This window comes from Terrapene carolina, unplaced genomic scaffold, assembly GCF_002925995.2.
Source record: "Terrapene carolina triunguis isolate 2854851 unplaced genomic scaffold, T_m_triunguis-2.0 Scaffold88, whole genome shotgun sequence".
Lineage (NCBI taxonomy): Eukaryota > Metazoa > Chordata > Testudines > Emydidae > Terrapene > Terrapene triunguis.
In genome coordinates, this window is record NW_020664439.1 from 43,768,663 (window position 1) to 43,783,081 (window position 14,419).

A 14,419-nucleotide genomic window follows, 5' to 3' on the forward strand; every position below is an offset into this window, starting at 1 on the left:
CTGGAGAGGACACGTGCATCGGCCTCTCCTTCCTTTTTGTTTGCCACGGCGGCAGGGGCTGATGTAGGGGACGCGCCCTGGGGTCCCTCTCAGGCTGGCCCCCCACAGAGCCTCGGAAAGGGGGGAGCACTGGCACGCCCTGCGCTGCCCACTGAGACTTGTGCAGGTCCCCTAGGCTCACAAGAAGGGGAGAGGTGAGGTGCTGTGCCTGGTAGACGCGGGCGGTGGGGCAGAAGGCAGAGAGGAGTCAATGGCCGACTTGCAGCCTGGCCCAAGGTTTGCGGGGGGCGGGGGGCAGGGGCCCGTGGATCTGCCCCAGGCTCGAATGAATGACCTGGAAAAGGGGGGAGCAGTGAGGCAGCCGTCCATGAGGCAAGCCCGGTGTGCGGCTAGATGGGGCTCCTTCGGCCCCCAGCCCTGGGGCTGGGCTCCATGCCCACTGCCTGCATGCTTTTCTCCCTGCTCCCCATGGGCCAGTGCCCACCCAGCCCAGCTCTCCCCGCTTCCTTCAGCTCCCGCTCACAAACACCCACCCTCCGCAAGACCGAGTCGAGTGGGAATGACCCACGCCACGCTCGCTCCGCCGCAGCTCGGTGCCATCCCCCCTGCTCGCCTGCACAGCGCCGCGCGTGCCGAACAGAGGGGCTGGAGCCGCCAGCGGTACGGTGCGCCCTCCCTGGGAATGATGCGGTCAGCTCTGGGCACCACACACCCAGCAGACCCTGGGGAGCCCCTGGCCTAGGAAACAGCAGGGTCATCCTGTGTGTATGAAACGGGGGCTGAGTTGTGGAGATCTGTCCCTGACTCTGCCACTGACTCTAGGCCTTGGGCTCCCTGCCTCAGTTTCCCCATCTCTGTAGAGGGGATATCTCTATTTAGTTACCTACTGGCCAGGGGTCGGCCCCATGGTGTCTGGCACTAACCCACACAGATCTACTCAGTCCAGCTCGGTACCCAGGGACCCCACAGCCCCCCAGCTTCTCTCCCCTGCTCCGGCACGTGACACAGATGGGGAGCCCCTGCCCCATTGCCTGACATGCGTGGAGCCTCCTGCTCCGCAGAGTCTGTGGGTGAGGGCCCCTGGGTCCCCACGGATGTGGACAATGCCTCCTGCTCGCTCACCAGCTGGCTGGGCGCTGTTGGTGTTTGTCCCAAAGTCCTCGTCGTAGGATTCATCGTTGGAGTCTTCCCCGTCCACGGAGGACCAGGCCTTCAGCTTGGCTTCGGCAATGGCAAACTGCTCGGCCACACCTGGGGAGGCAGGGAGGGAGACCAGTGAGCTCTCAGGAGGGGGAGCCGCCGGCCCCTCGCAGGTGCAGGGTAACACTGGGTGTCCCATCCCAGCATGCGGGGCAGGGACCCCTCGGGGTGGGTACTGCTGCACCGGGAGAACCAAGGCTGAGCACCACATGCCATGGCCACCTAGCCACAGCCCGGGCTGGACTCCTGATCACTGGCTCATCAATCCCAGAGCGGGTGTGTAGGGACCCCCGTCACCAGCACGGCCCAGAGCGGGGGGACCCCACATCACTGGCACGCCCTGCGCTGTCCACTGAAACCTGTGCAGGCGCTGGTCCCACCGGCCGCAACTCCGGATCCTCGTGTGTCACTCGGTCCCCTGGGCCCAGCCCTGTGCTAAGAGATGGCTTCCGGCATGCCCGGGCCCGGCAGAGCACCGGTGCTCCCCGCTGCTGGGAGAAGCCTCCTACCAAGGCAGGCTAGGGAGCCCACCATGTGTCCCCCGATGGGAGAGCTGAACGAAGACCACAGGTGGTCCGGGAGCAAGACAGAGCACCCCTCTGTTCTCACTGGGGGCCTGACACTGCAGCCCACGTGGGGGCAGCTGGGCCCAGGGGAACCAGTGGGAGCTGAACGGACACAGCACTTCACAGGGTGCCCGGCCTGGTGGAATCAGTGGGGCAGAGAGGACTCAGCACCAGGCAGGATTGTGGCCCTCAGTGGTGGGGACTCAGCACCAGGCAGGACTGGGCCTATTGGAGTCAGTGGGGGATCAGGCCCATCTCAGTCAGTGGGGCTGAGGGGGGGCTCACCACTGTGCAGGATCGGGCCCATTGGAGTCAATGGGGGCTGCGGCGGGGCTCAGCGCAGGATCGGGCCCATCGGCGTCAATGGGGGCTCAGCACCACGCAGGATCGGGCCCGCTCTTTTTTAATTTTGCTTGTCAGCGAACAACAAACCCTGTTGTTAAGAGCAGCTTGTTTGGTTAATTCCGGGCTGCAGCTGCCGCCGTGCGTCACCTTCCCCCAGATGCCAGGGAGGGGGCAGCTCCCTGCTGGATGCTCCAGCTCTCCCGGGAACCAGCCTTAACTCTGCTGCTTCTGCCAGGCTCAAGGCTTTGCCACCACCCAGGGAATGCAGCTGAAGGCCTGGTCGGCCTCATGCAAAGCCCTGTCCACTGCCAGGAGAAATACCTAGGCTCCGCGGCGGGGCTGGCGGGGGTGGGGACGGCTGGGGGAGCAGGGGCTTGGGTGCTGAGTCAGACCCAGGCTCAGGGGCTGGGCTGCCAGGTCAGACCCATAGACGCAGGGTGAATCCGCAAACAGGAGCCAGTTCCTGATACTGCCCAGCAGCTATGAACATACCTAAGCAGCCCCCACACAGCCCCCAAGGTGACTCCCTGCTCCCTCCAGCAGCCCTGTGCCCCTCGCCGGCCATGTGTGACCCCCGGAGCCAGCGGGGCCCACTGTAGGAATGTGCCTTCGACCCAGCGAGGGGGCTGGCTCAGCCTCCCGCCCTGGCCCTGCCACCAGGGCTCTGGGGAAGATTTGGGGCCCACACTGGCTACTTACGGCACTTCCTTCAGATCTTGTCTTTCTCCACAACTTAGGGTCCCCTCCCCCCCAAGTCCAGCCCCACCTGCCTCCCTGCCTGCTGTTCTTTGCAATGCAGCCTGCACGGCAGCGAGGGGCTCGTTAAAATCTACCCTTCACCTGTCCCATGTGGAGTATTCACCCTGGCCTCCATCCCGAGGGGGTGCCGCTCCTGCGGCCTCCTTCCCACAGCCAGCAGCTTCCTCAGCCCCACCTGCCTGTCTGCCTTCCCCACAGCCCCAGCGACTGCACTGAAGACCAGAGAGACCCCCACAGGGAGAGGCGCTAGGGAGAGACGAGGGAAAGACCACATTGGGAGGGGGAAGGGTGGTGATGACACGAGGCTGGGGCTGTGGGTGGGGACGAAGCAGAGGGTGATTTACAGCAAAGGCAAGGGCTGGAACGCGGCTCCGGCCCCGTCTAGTCTGTGTCTCGGCACCAGGCAGCAGCATGCTCTGGCCGTGCAGACGGACTCTGTGCCTGGACTTTTAAAGAGACCAGATCATTTGATAGCCACCAGGAACATTTCTCTAGAGAGGATCATTGGACGGACGAGCAAATGCCAGACTGCCAGGGCAGGGAAGGCGATGGTGGGGGTTGGGAAGGAACGCTTCCCTCTCCCCCACCATCAGGGTCTGCAGTGGAATGGAGGTCCTGGCTTGTTACCGAGTGGACTGAGGCTGGATTTGGCTAGGAGCGCAGGCTATCTGAGGTCTGTATAACTCATGCATTGGCAGCCAGTCTCCCATGTAGCAGCAATGTGGGAAGGGCAGGGTAACTGTGTCTCCCTTACACTGGCTTGTGACCCCCAGGTTGAGAGCCCAGGGATTAGCAGAGCTCCTGGATGGGGCCCTTAATAAATGCAAAGGTTGCACCCCCCCATGCACACAATTGCACACCCCGATGCACCACACTGCACACCCATGTGCTGCCAGCCAGCTGAGGGGGTTCCCCTCCCTGCAAAGCGATAGGGTACTGGCTTCTCCCGCTGCCAGGGGCAGGCGGTTAGATTCTGTGCCAGACAATGAGCTGATCAGATCTGGCAACATGCATGTCCTTGTGCCCCCGCCCCCTCTTTCTGCCAGTGAATTCTGCAGCCCGCGGGGCTGGCTGGCTGCCTCGGTGACACTCACGTGACAGGGCTCCGCTAAGCAGGCACTTGCCTGTCCTGGGGCAGCGGTCAGGGTGGTGCTGCGGGGCTGGGACGCTGGGCGGTCAGCTGAGACGGGTGGCACTCAGAGCTCAGCCCCTGCCTGCCTGGGGCGAGGCGGGTCAATGATTCCCTCTCTGGCTCCGGCTCCCTCCTTCCCACTCGCTCAGTGACTCAGCTCCCAGCCTGGTGCTGCAGGGATCTCCAAGGACAGAGCCTGCCGGGCCCTGCCAGCTCAGAAGAGCCCGCCCAGGGGAGCAGAGAGCAATAACCAGGACACAGGCCCTTCCTCGCCTCCCTCCCTGGCAGGCCGGATCCCCTCCGGGCTGTGGCAAAACAGACCCACTTGCCAACAGTGCTGGGCAAAGAGCTGGCGAGCAAAGCCCACACGGGCGCTTGGGGTGAGCGCAGAGCCTTGGCTACTGTCTGTGCCGTCTGCAGACCCTGGTGGGCCATGGGCACGCTCTCCATGTTGCCTTGCTGTGGCCTGGCTGCTGTGTCCATCCCAACAGCGCGTGTGGAGGCCACACTGAGGCGTCAGGGCGAACCCCCACAGCGGGCAGAGGGGGTGCCCTACACGACAGCGCCGCCCTGCTGTCTCCCGTTCCCTGGCCGACCAGGACCCAGGTCTGAGCCACAGGGATGGGCAAATGGGGATCGCTACCAGCAAGGGAGTGGCACCGAACGGCCGTGGGGGCGGAGCCGGTGGGAAGGGCGTGTCCCTCTCTACCAAAGCAGGGGAGCGAGCCGTGCTCAGCCGGAGACTAGGGGGCGCTGTTCAGAGCTCAGCCCCACCACCTCCAGGTTCTGCAGGGGTAGGGGACCACACCGGGGTGCTTCACAACGCCCCAACGGGGGGGGGTGTCTTAACCCCCCCCCTCTGCCCAAACCGAGAGTAGGGGCTTAGTCCTCGTTTCTCCTTCCCCCCATTTCTCTGCTGGGTCCCCCTGGGGAGCTCTGTGGGGCAGGGCCCCATTTCTGTGGTGGGCCTGGCAATAACCCTCCTGCCATTCCTCTAACTGGGGGGGGGAGCCTCCCCTCCATCGCCCTCTCAAGGGAGCCTCTTGGGGTCCATGCGCCCGGGCCCCTCGCACCGCTCCCACCTGCTGCGAATCTGGCCTCCTGCTCCCCTTCGCTCAGGTCCGAGTAGGAGTTGAAGGCGCTCTCCAGAGCCACCGGGGAGTCCGTGGGCTTGCACCAGCCTTTCCACTCGATGAGATGTGCCACCCTGCCCTGCGCCATGGCCGTGGGCTTGGTGACATGGTCCTTCACCACCTGCGAGATACCTGAACACACCGGGCAGCATCAGGGACTGCAGCGGGCAGGGCTCCGGGGGGGGGGGCTATGGAAACCCAGCACCCACCCATGTCACCCCCAATGGGACACCCCCACCCCCCAATGAGATATCCCTGGGGAACCCCCCATGAGACACTCTCTGTCCCCATAAGCTCGTCCCACAGGTGACACAAACCCCAATGAGACATCCCCACCCCCACTCCAAATCCCATGAAACTCCCCTCTCCTAGTAGGATACCCCCCAATGGCAGACCCCTCCAAGACACGCACACGAGGCCCCCTGATATTACCGTGCAGGGAGGACCGGGCGAGGGCAGCGATCTCCTGGATTGTGAGCGCTCGCCGGGACTTGGGTAACATTTCGACAGTGTCTTCAACATTTACCTTCAACACAGAAGAGAAGTAGGTAAGTCCCCGCCCCAGCACTCTGGGCACCTGCCATTTGCTATCCCTTGAGACAGAGACCCCATATGAAGAGAGAGGGATAGAGCCATCAGTCAACACTCCCTGACTCAATTAACCCCTTTCCCCACAGAGGAACCCGAGTCCAGCTGCCTCGGAGTCTCCACCCTGAGTCCAGGACGGTGACCCTCTCTCTGTCTCCGGCCCCACTGCACTTTATCAGTTACAGTTTAAAGGCACTCGAGGGAAACGCAGCCGGGGGCTAGAAAGACACACCCCATTCTCCCAAAATGTTTGGTACAGGCTGAAATCTCACTTGAAACGTTAATACAGATTGGCTTGAACATGGCCCGGCCCACGTAGGCAAGAGATTATTCAGAGCGTCCTGATAGGTGCTCAAATATTTGCAGTGGCAATGGAGACCAGATAGACTGATGGCTCGAGACTCATTGACGTTCTGTAGGAACGATGTGCCTAAATGTTATTTTGCCTTTAAAAATCTATACTATATATTATAGGTGGAGCTGAAGTGATGTGTATAGTTAAGTTTACCTGACAGTTATCATTATAGGTCCCTGTTTTCAGCTGATTATAACTTGCCAAACTTTAACTGTTTGGGTTGAAATTTTCCATGGCAGGTGCCTGCCTCAGGCTGAATATATTTATATATTTTAAATTTTCAGCTAAAATGATTCAGCTATTTCCAAGAGCAAAGTTAAGAAAAAATATGTTGTTTTGCATTTGCTAAAAATTTTTCTTACAACTTGTTTTCTTTGGAAGCTCCAGCACCCCCATCCTTTGGAGCAGGGGGGTCACAACATTTGGCAGGGGCATCACCCTGGCGTCAGAGATGTGCCTTTTCTGTTTCCAGGCAAAACCGCCCAAATTTGACCAAGTTATACATCTCTGAACAAATGTGTGTGTACATGCTCAGTAGAGACTTGTTAGAGTTTGGCAACTAAATTCTCTGAAGAGACTATCTGCACTGAGCATGCTCTATCCCCTCAGCTCCTAAGTACAGTAGAACCTCAGAGATACAAACACCAGACAACCACACACCACATTTGAAACGGGAGGTACACAATCAGGCAGCAGCAGAGACCAAAAAAAAGCAATTCAGTACAGTAACTCCTCACTTAACGTTGTAGTTCTGTTCCTGAAAAATGCGACTTTAAGCGAAACGATGTTAAACAAATCCAATTTCCCCATAAGAATGAATGTAAATGGGGGGGTTAGGTTCCACGGAATTTTTTTTTTTTTGCCATACAGGACAGTACTATAGTTGGGAGGTGCCCCCGCCTTACCCCACACAGGCACAGCCCACTGGCACTGGAGATAATGAGGCAGGTAAGGAGGCTGAAGGTGCTGTGGGCTAGGAGAAGCACGTTGCGCAGCAGCAGCGGCAGCTTCCCCTACTCTACAAGCACCAGGGGCGGGGGGCTCAACTCTTGGCTGCAAGGCCGCCCCTTCCCCCAAGCCCCACCCTTAACCTGCCTCTTCTCCCCCCCCTTTACTCCGCACGCCGCGTCCTCGCTTCTCCCCCCTTACCTCCGCTGCCTCCTGCCCACGGCAATCAGCTGGTTTGCAGCGTTTGGGAGGCAGGGGAGGGAGAGGGAGCCTGCGCGCCGAGTCCTCGCTCCTCCCCCCTTCCTCCTGAATGCCGCGAGCCAGCTGATTGCCGTGGGGGGAGGAGGGGGAAGGTGCTGATCCGCGGGATCTGCCGGCGGGCGGGATGCGCTGTGCGAGAGGGCGTAGGGGAGCTGATAGGGGGGCTGCCAGCTGTGGACAAAGCAGACAGCAAAACGATGTTATAGCAAAGCATTGCACAACTTTAAATGGAGCATGTTCTGTAATTGAGCAGGGATGTAAGATAGAAACAACGTTAAGCGAGAGGACGTTAAGTGGGGAATTACTGTCCTGTATTAAACATAAACTACTAAAAAAAACCAAAGCAAAAACAGGACTTTTCTTCTGCATAGTAAAGTTTCAAAGCTACATTAAGTCAATGTTCAGCTGTAAACGTATGAACCAACCACCAGAACGTTTTGTTCAGTTACAAACATTTCAGAGTTACGAACAACCTCCATTCCCAAGGTGTTCGTAACTCTGAGGTTCTACTGTATGACCAGACCATGCACGCACCATCCCCACAGAGCAACTGAGCATGCTCCAGCCAGGGGCTGCACTGCAGGGCCCGAGCAGAACTTTCCCAGCCATTGCTTCTCTCTGCTGGGGACACCACCGCAGTGCCAGGCCCCCGAACTGAGAGCAGGGAGGTTGTCTGTCCTATGCTCTCAGTGCTCCCCCAGCTGGCAGAGAGGAGATGGAGAAGGAGGAAGCAGCCGCAATGGAATACAGCGGGATGAAAAACAGATGGGAATGAGGGAGGGGGTTGCAGGAGCTGGAGGGTTGGATAGGAGCAGAGGGGAAAGGGAGAGGCTGGGGCCCTGGGTCAGAAGGGTCTAGTGAAAACTCCCCTACAGACTCTGGAATGGAACCAGGAGTCCTGAGTCTCCTTTGCTATCTGAAAATAGCTATAAAACCCACCGGCAAAGCGTGTCTCATCCCGCCTCTAGTAGACAGAGGATAACAGCCTACTACTGCTACCAGTTACTCTGTGAGCATAAGTCATCACAGTCTGTGCTGTGGATCTAAAGGTCTGAACCCTGCTGATGTGTCCAGTTGGGGTCCGTATGTTTCCACATGATGGAATTTCTTTTCTTTTTCTTCTTCTTCTTCAGGTTTGTTTGTTTGTTTGCTTGCTTTTTATGTTAGGAAATTATGTTTAAAATGTTCAAAGAATAAGGTTGCAAAGGCAAGCACTCAGAAGCTAGGAAATGCCAGAATGTAGGTTACCTGTGCAACCTTAATTTGCCCCCCTCTTGTGCGTATGCATTATTCCCTGATTCACAGAGCAGAAGGCCAGAAGAGACCATTATAATCATCCAGTCTGGCACCCTGTGTAACGCAGACCGTAGGACTTCCCTGAATTAATTCCTGTTTGAATTAGTGTGTATCTTTGAGATAAACATCCAGTTTTAAAATTCCCAGTGATGGAGTCCCCCATGTCCCAGGGCAGGGCCGGCTTTAGGAAGTGCGGGGCCCGATTCGAATAGATGACTTACCCGGCGGCGCTCCAGGTCTTCGCTCTGGGTCTTCCGCGGCACTGAAGGACCCGCCGCCGAAGTGCCGCCGAAGACCCAGAGTGCCGCCAGGTGAGTAAAAATTAAAAAGGCGCCTAAGTTAGGCGCTCTTCTTTAGGGCGCGGGGCCCTCTTAGGCGTGGGGCCCGATTCGGGGGAATCAGCCTAAAGCCGGCCCTGTCCCAGGGTAAATTGTACCAATGGTCAATTACACTCACGGTTACATATTTGTGCCTTAATTCCAGTCAGAATTTGCCTACCTTCAACTTCCAGCCATTGGAGCTTGTTATAGATGAATAGATTGCAAGGGCAGAAGAGACTTTTGTGATCCTCCAGTCCGACCCCCTGTATCATACAGGCCAGAGAACTGCCCCAAAATAATTCCTAGAGAATATCTTTTATAAAAACATCCAATAGCGATTCAACAATTGTCAGGGATGGAGAATCTGCCACGGCCCTTGGTCAGTTGTTCCAATGGTTAATTCAGGGCTGCCCGGGGGGGGGGCAAGTGGGGCAATTTGCCCCAGGCCCCGGGCCCCACAGGGGCCCCCACGAGAATGTCGGAGGCTCCCCCCCACCTCCGCCTTCACCTTCCCCCATCCCCTGGCGCCTCAGCGTGCCGCGTCCAGGAGCGGCCCTGGACAGCGCTGCAGCGGCGTGGCTCGGGCAGGGTCTGAGCTCCTCCCGCCCGGAGCCGCGTGGTAAGGGGGCGGGGCTGCGAGCTCCGGCGGGCCGAGCGGCAGGAGCTCCTGGACGCGGCTCACTGATGCTCTGGGTAAGGTAAGCCCTTCTGAGCCGGGCATCCCCCCATCCCTGACCCCCAGCTCCGAACCCAGCCCCTCTGAGCCGGGCACCCCCCCGACCCAGAGCCCAGCTCCCACCCAGCCCTGGGCAACAGTCATGCCACCCCCAGGCAGCGACACCCCATTGGCACCAACCATCACCATCACCCAGCGACAGCCCATTATGTAATTGCAAATGTAAACATACCATTAAAGCATTTAATGTTTTTAAATAATGTACGTTGTGTATTTTCAAATTATTAAAAATTAATTTTTGAATGTATTTCACTGGTTATTTTTTATATTTCCAAATACATGTTACTTTTTTTTTTATGGAAGAGGCCCCCGAAATTGCTTTGCCCCAGGCCCCCTGAATCCTCTGGGCGGCCCTGGGTTAATTACTCTCACCGTTAAAAAATTACGGTTTATTTCCAGTCTGAATTTGTCTAGCTTCAACTTCCAGCCATCGGCTCCTGTTGTACCTTTTTCTGCTAACTTGACGAGCCAATAATTAAGTCTTTGTTCCCCGGGTAGATATTTACAGACCATAATCAAGTCACCCCTTCACCGTCTCTTTGTTTAGACTGAGCTCTTGGGGGCTATAAGGCAGGTTTTCTAATCCTTTAATCTTTCTCATGGTTCCTCTCTGATCCCTCTCCAATTTATCAACAACTTGAATTGTGGGCAACAGAACTGGAAACAGGATTCCAGCAGCAGTCACACCAGTGCCAATGACAGTCACATTTGTAGACCTCTCTCTTAGCCAGTTTTTAATCCATTTAATGTGGGCCGTTTTCATTTTGTATCGTTCTAGTTTTTTAATCAAAATGTTGTGTGGTATCAAGTCCTCTGCCTTGCAGAAGGCTAAGTGTATTACATCAACACTATTACCTTTATCAGCCAAACTCATAATCCCGCCCAAAAAAAAAGACATCAAGTTAGTTTGATAGGCTCCATTTTCCATAAACCCACGTTGATTGGCATTCATTATATTATCGTCCTTTAGTTCTTTATTAATTGAGTCCTGTATTAACCACTCCATTATTCTGACACAGTCTTTCATTACATGATCACACACTATTTTCTCCACTGGACCCCTCCCTCCCTCAGTGGATGGGACAGATCTGCTCAGGGATGAATCATGGTTGTATAGTGAATGAGGCTGTTGTCCGCAGGACGGCTGGTTCGTTTGTCACAGAAATTGGAAGGTGGCTAGTGACAGTGAGGGGGAAATGAAGGATGAGAAAGGATGGCTCCTGAGTAAGGCAGCTGAATGTCACCTTGGAGAAGTGGATTCTATCCCTGCTTTTGCCTGTGTAATTCTGGGCAAATCACGTAATCCAGCCTTTTCACAAATCACTAATTGCGTGAGCCTCTTTTTCTGACTTGAGACTGGGCTCTTATGTGCAGAAATGCCGCGTGCTCACAACTGCAACTGAAACTGAGCGGAGCTGTGCTTTGAACGTATCAAGTGTTATAAAACTGCTAAGTACTCAGTCAGGCGGCCCTCGCTGTCTCCAGTGGGCATCCAAAGTTAGTGGACAGTTGGCCTTAAACTCTGTCTCTCTGCTCCCCGTCTGTAAGCTGGGGATCATAGTCACCCCAACAGAGGGGGGTGGTTAAGAGAAATTCATGAACGTTTGTGAAGCGTTCGGATACTATAATGAGAGCACCTTAGAAACACCACTGAGGAAATGAATAGTTTTGTATTCAGTGCAGGGTTTGGACTGGGTGTGGTAAATAAGATCTGGGGTCAAACAGTGAATGAGGGGATAACAAGAAATATTGAACGAGGCAGGGAAAAAACGTATGTGATCATGTAATTAAAGACTGTTTCATAACACACAGACACAAGGGGGCCGAATTAAGTTTGCACAGGCTTTTTGCAACCTTAATACTCTTTTACCATCAGTGACTGCAGTACATAGAGCGAGTGTGAATGATTTGCAAGAATGGGTAAAGAGCGTGTAGATTCCGCTTGTCAATGACACTCACCGGGGAGCTGTTGCAAACACCAGATGACTGTGAAATAGTATGGGGGGGGGGGTGCAGGAAACAACAGCATCAGTGAGTCCTTGAGTCCTTTTGGGGAAATACAATTGGTGTTTGAGGGGAAAGTGACCCTCACTACAAAGTCAGCGTGTAGGGTGATGTCACACTCAGGCAGTTCTTCCCGGCGTCCTTCCTGAACATCATCCCTTTACCGTGATGATGGAAACCCTTTCGCTTGAGTCAGCTCAAACCAGACTAGACAAAGTACTGGAGCAGGATGAACCTGCCTTGGCCACTGGGGAATAACCACTAGGCCTTAAGTATCAGAGAGGTAGCCGTGTTAGTCTGTATCCACAAAAACAACGAGGAGTCTGGTGGCACCTTAAAGACTAACAGATTTATTTGGGCATAAGCTTTCATGGGTAAAAAAACCACTTCTTCAGATGCATGGAGTGAAAATTACAGATGCAGGCATATTTATACTGACACATGAAGAGAAGGGAGTTATCTCACAAGTGGAGAACCAGTGTTGACAGGGCCAATTCAATCAGTATATTTATACCTGCATCTGTAATTTTCACTCCATGCATTTGAAGAAATGGTTTTTTACCCACGAAAGCTTATGCCCAAATAAATCTGTTAGTCTTTAATGTGCCACCGGACCCCTCGTTGTTTTCACTAGGCCTTGACCACCTCTGATGTCTATAATTCCACAATGGCGCTAGTCTGTTTTTAGGCCCAAAGGTGTGTAGATACGTGTATATTTTATACACACATATTTTCCCACTACACACACTAAATATACACATACATTCGCACACTGTACACACTGTGGGTATCTATATATTACACACACGTACTGTCATTATACACATTTTCCTACGTTACATGCATATATATCTATGTATGCACTCACACTACATATACACACATTCTCCCACTATAGATATATATAGACACACACACTCATACTGTATATACACCTACACACATTCTCCCACTACACATGTACATTCACACACACACACACACACACACACAGAGGCCTCCTCCTCCCCAGCAGGAAGCCGTGCAAGTTGCTGAAGGAGAGCATTGATTGCATTACCCTGTTTAACTGAGTACAACTTTGCAGACTATATTTCATCATTCGGGATAAATATTTTCTGGGTTCCTGCTAAGCCCTGGAGTGGATTTCCCCGTGGCAGGATTGCAGGGGCCGGCCTGGGCCCGGAGCGACAGCCTGGAAACCTCCCAGCAGTGCTTTCAGGAGCTGCAGGTACTGGGTGAAGTATGTAACAGAGAGGGAGACGCGCGCAGCGTTTGTGCCAGCTGGGAGATCTCGGGAGGGAGCAGCTGGGTATAATGCACAGCACGTTGTCATCATTTTATCAACACCATTAAGAAAACAAGTAAATCTGCTGCGTGCGGGAGAGCAATCGTGAGTGACAGGAGGGAAAATAAAAGCAAGATAATGGATAATGGTTCCGAATGTTTCAGTCATTAACGCCCCGCAGCCGCCCTGGCAATTAGCCGCACGCTGGGACCGGGGAAGTGCGCGCCGCCCACCCCTGCCGAAAGCGCCTGCCATTCCGCAGGAGAGGAGAGGAGAAGCCCTGACGCAGGACGGGGCTGGGCCTCCTGCTTTTCACCCTAAATACAGGGGGCCGCACGTGGCCTGGAACCTGGCAGCAGCTGCTGGACTTGCTAACCCCCACGGGGCCTGCTCATCCAGAGGGGAGGACCGGGAGTCCTGAGCCGATGATGGGCAGTTCTAGAGTGGTGGGAAACGGAGGCGCCCACCCCGAGCAGAGACACTGGGGAGACCAGCCCAGAGAGTTAACCCCCCTCCCCTGAGACCTGCACCCACCATGCAGGGATCTATGGGTGGGGTTTGCCATCGGTGGACCCGGGTCTCAAGGCTGTGCTAACAAGGCCACACTGCACTGAGCTGCAGCCACAGCTTGGCCCGGGGTCTCAGCAGGTCTCGGGCCCTGAGTGCTTGCTGACCTAAGTCAGATTGGCTTGTGCATGGACAGAAGAGGGGGTTGGGCTCAAACATGAGTCAGAGCCCGGGCTTAGCGTGCAGCATAGACAGACCCTGTGAGCTACATGCAGTTCGGGGCCTCTGCAAACACTCCTGCAACAGGTGCCAGGCGTGGGAGAGGGACTTCAGCCACACGCTCCGCAGGCGCCGTCCCAGCTGCCGGTCAGATCCCAGCAGGGGCAAGGAAGAGGAGCTGCAGCAGCTGGGGATGCATTTCCCACAGCCAGGGACAGTAGGAGCCAATGCAGCTCCTGCCGCCCGAGTCCTGCTGCGTATGGTCCCTGGGCACAGTGCCAGCACCACCCAGAAGCGCAGGCTCTGCATAGTCTTACCTGGCACTGCCAGCTGCCCCCTGCCTCCCTGGCAGCAGCCCTAGACCCAGCCCCAGCGGCTCATAGCCAGTGGCTTCCTAGGAAGTGATTCTGGAGTTGTAGCTTGCAACAAGGTGTATTTCCATGGCAACCAGTCACCATGGACTGATTTCTCCCAGGATACAGGCCTGACTTGGCACTGACGTCAGTGCAGCGCGGCAGGAAAAGATACCACGGAGCTGGGGCTGCAGCAGGACATGGGGAAGGGGGCAGAGCGGGGGGTGTGGAGGGGGCAGGACCCAGCCTAGCTCCCAGGCTGCTGTCTGCACAGGACAGGCTCAGCAGAGCTCATGGGGAAACCTCCATGTGCTCGGGCCAGGCTGGGTGTCAGGGCTGCAGGATCAGCGGGAGGGGAACGCTCAGGGCTCACTTCACACTGACCACGGCCACGGAGGGCTCCTGGCGGCAG

The 14,419-nt window shown here is 55.8% G+C and overlaps 1 protein-coding gene across 1 annotated transcript in view; it reads right to left on the reverse strand.

Moving 5' to 3' along the window:
• Positions 1 to 14,419, reverse strand: part of FAM131A (family with sequence similarity 131 member A) — a 28,119-nt gene that overhangs the window by 2,899 nt on the left and 10,801 nt on the right. The window contains exons 2-4 of the mRNA XM_026650164.1: positions 5,568 to 5,661; positions 5,085 to 5,267; positions 1,123 to 1,251 (exon numbers count right to left, since the gene is read on the reverse strand). Of these exons, the coding sequence (XP_026505949.1) occupies positions 1,123 to 1,251; positions 5,085 to 5,267; positions 5,568 to 5,637 (382 nt within the window). The 5' untranslated portion in view covers positions 5,638 to 5,661. The remainder of the gene's footprint in view (positions 1 to 1,122; positions 1,252 to 5,084; positions 5,268 to 5,567; positions 5,662 to 14,419) is intronic.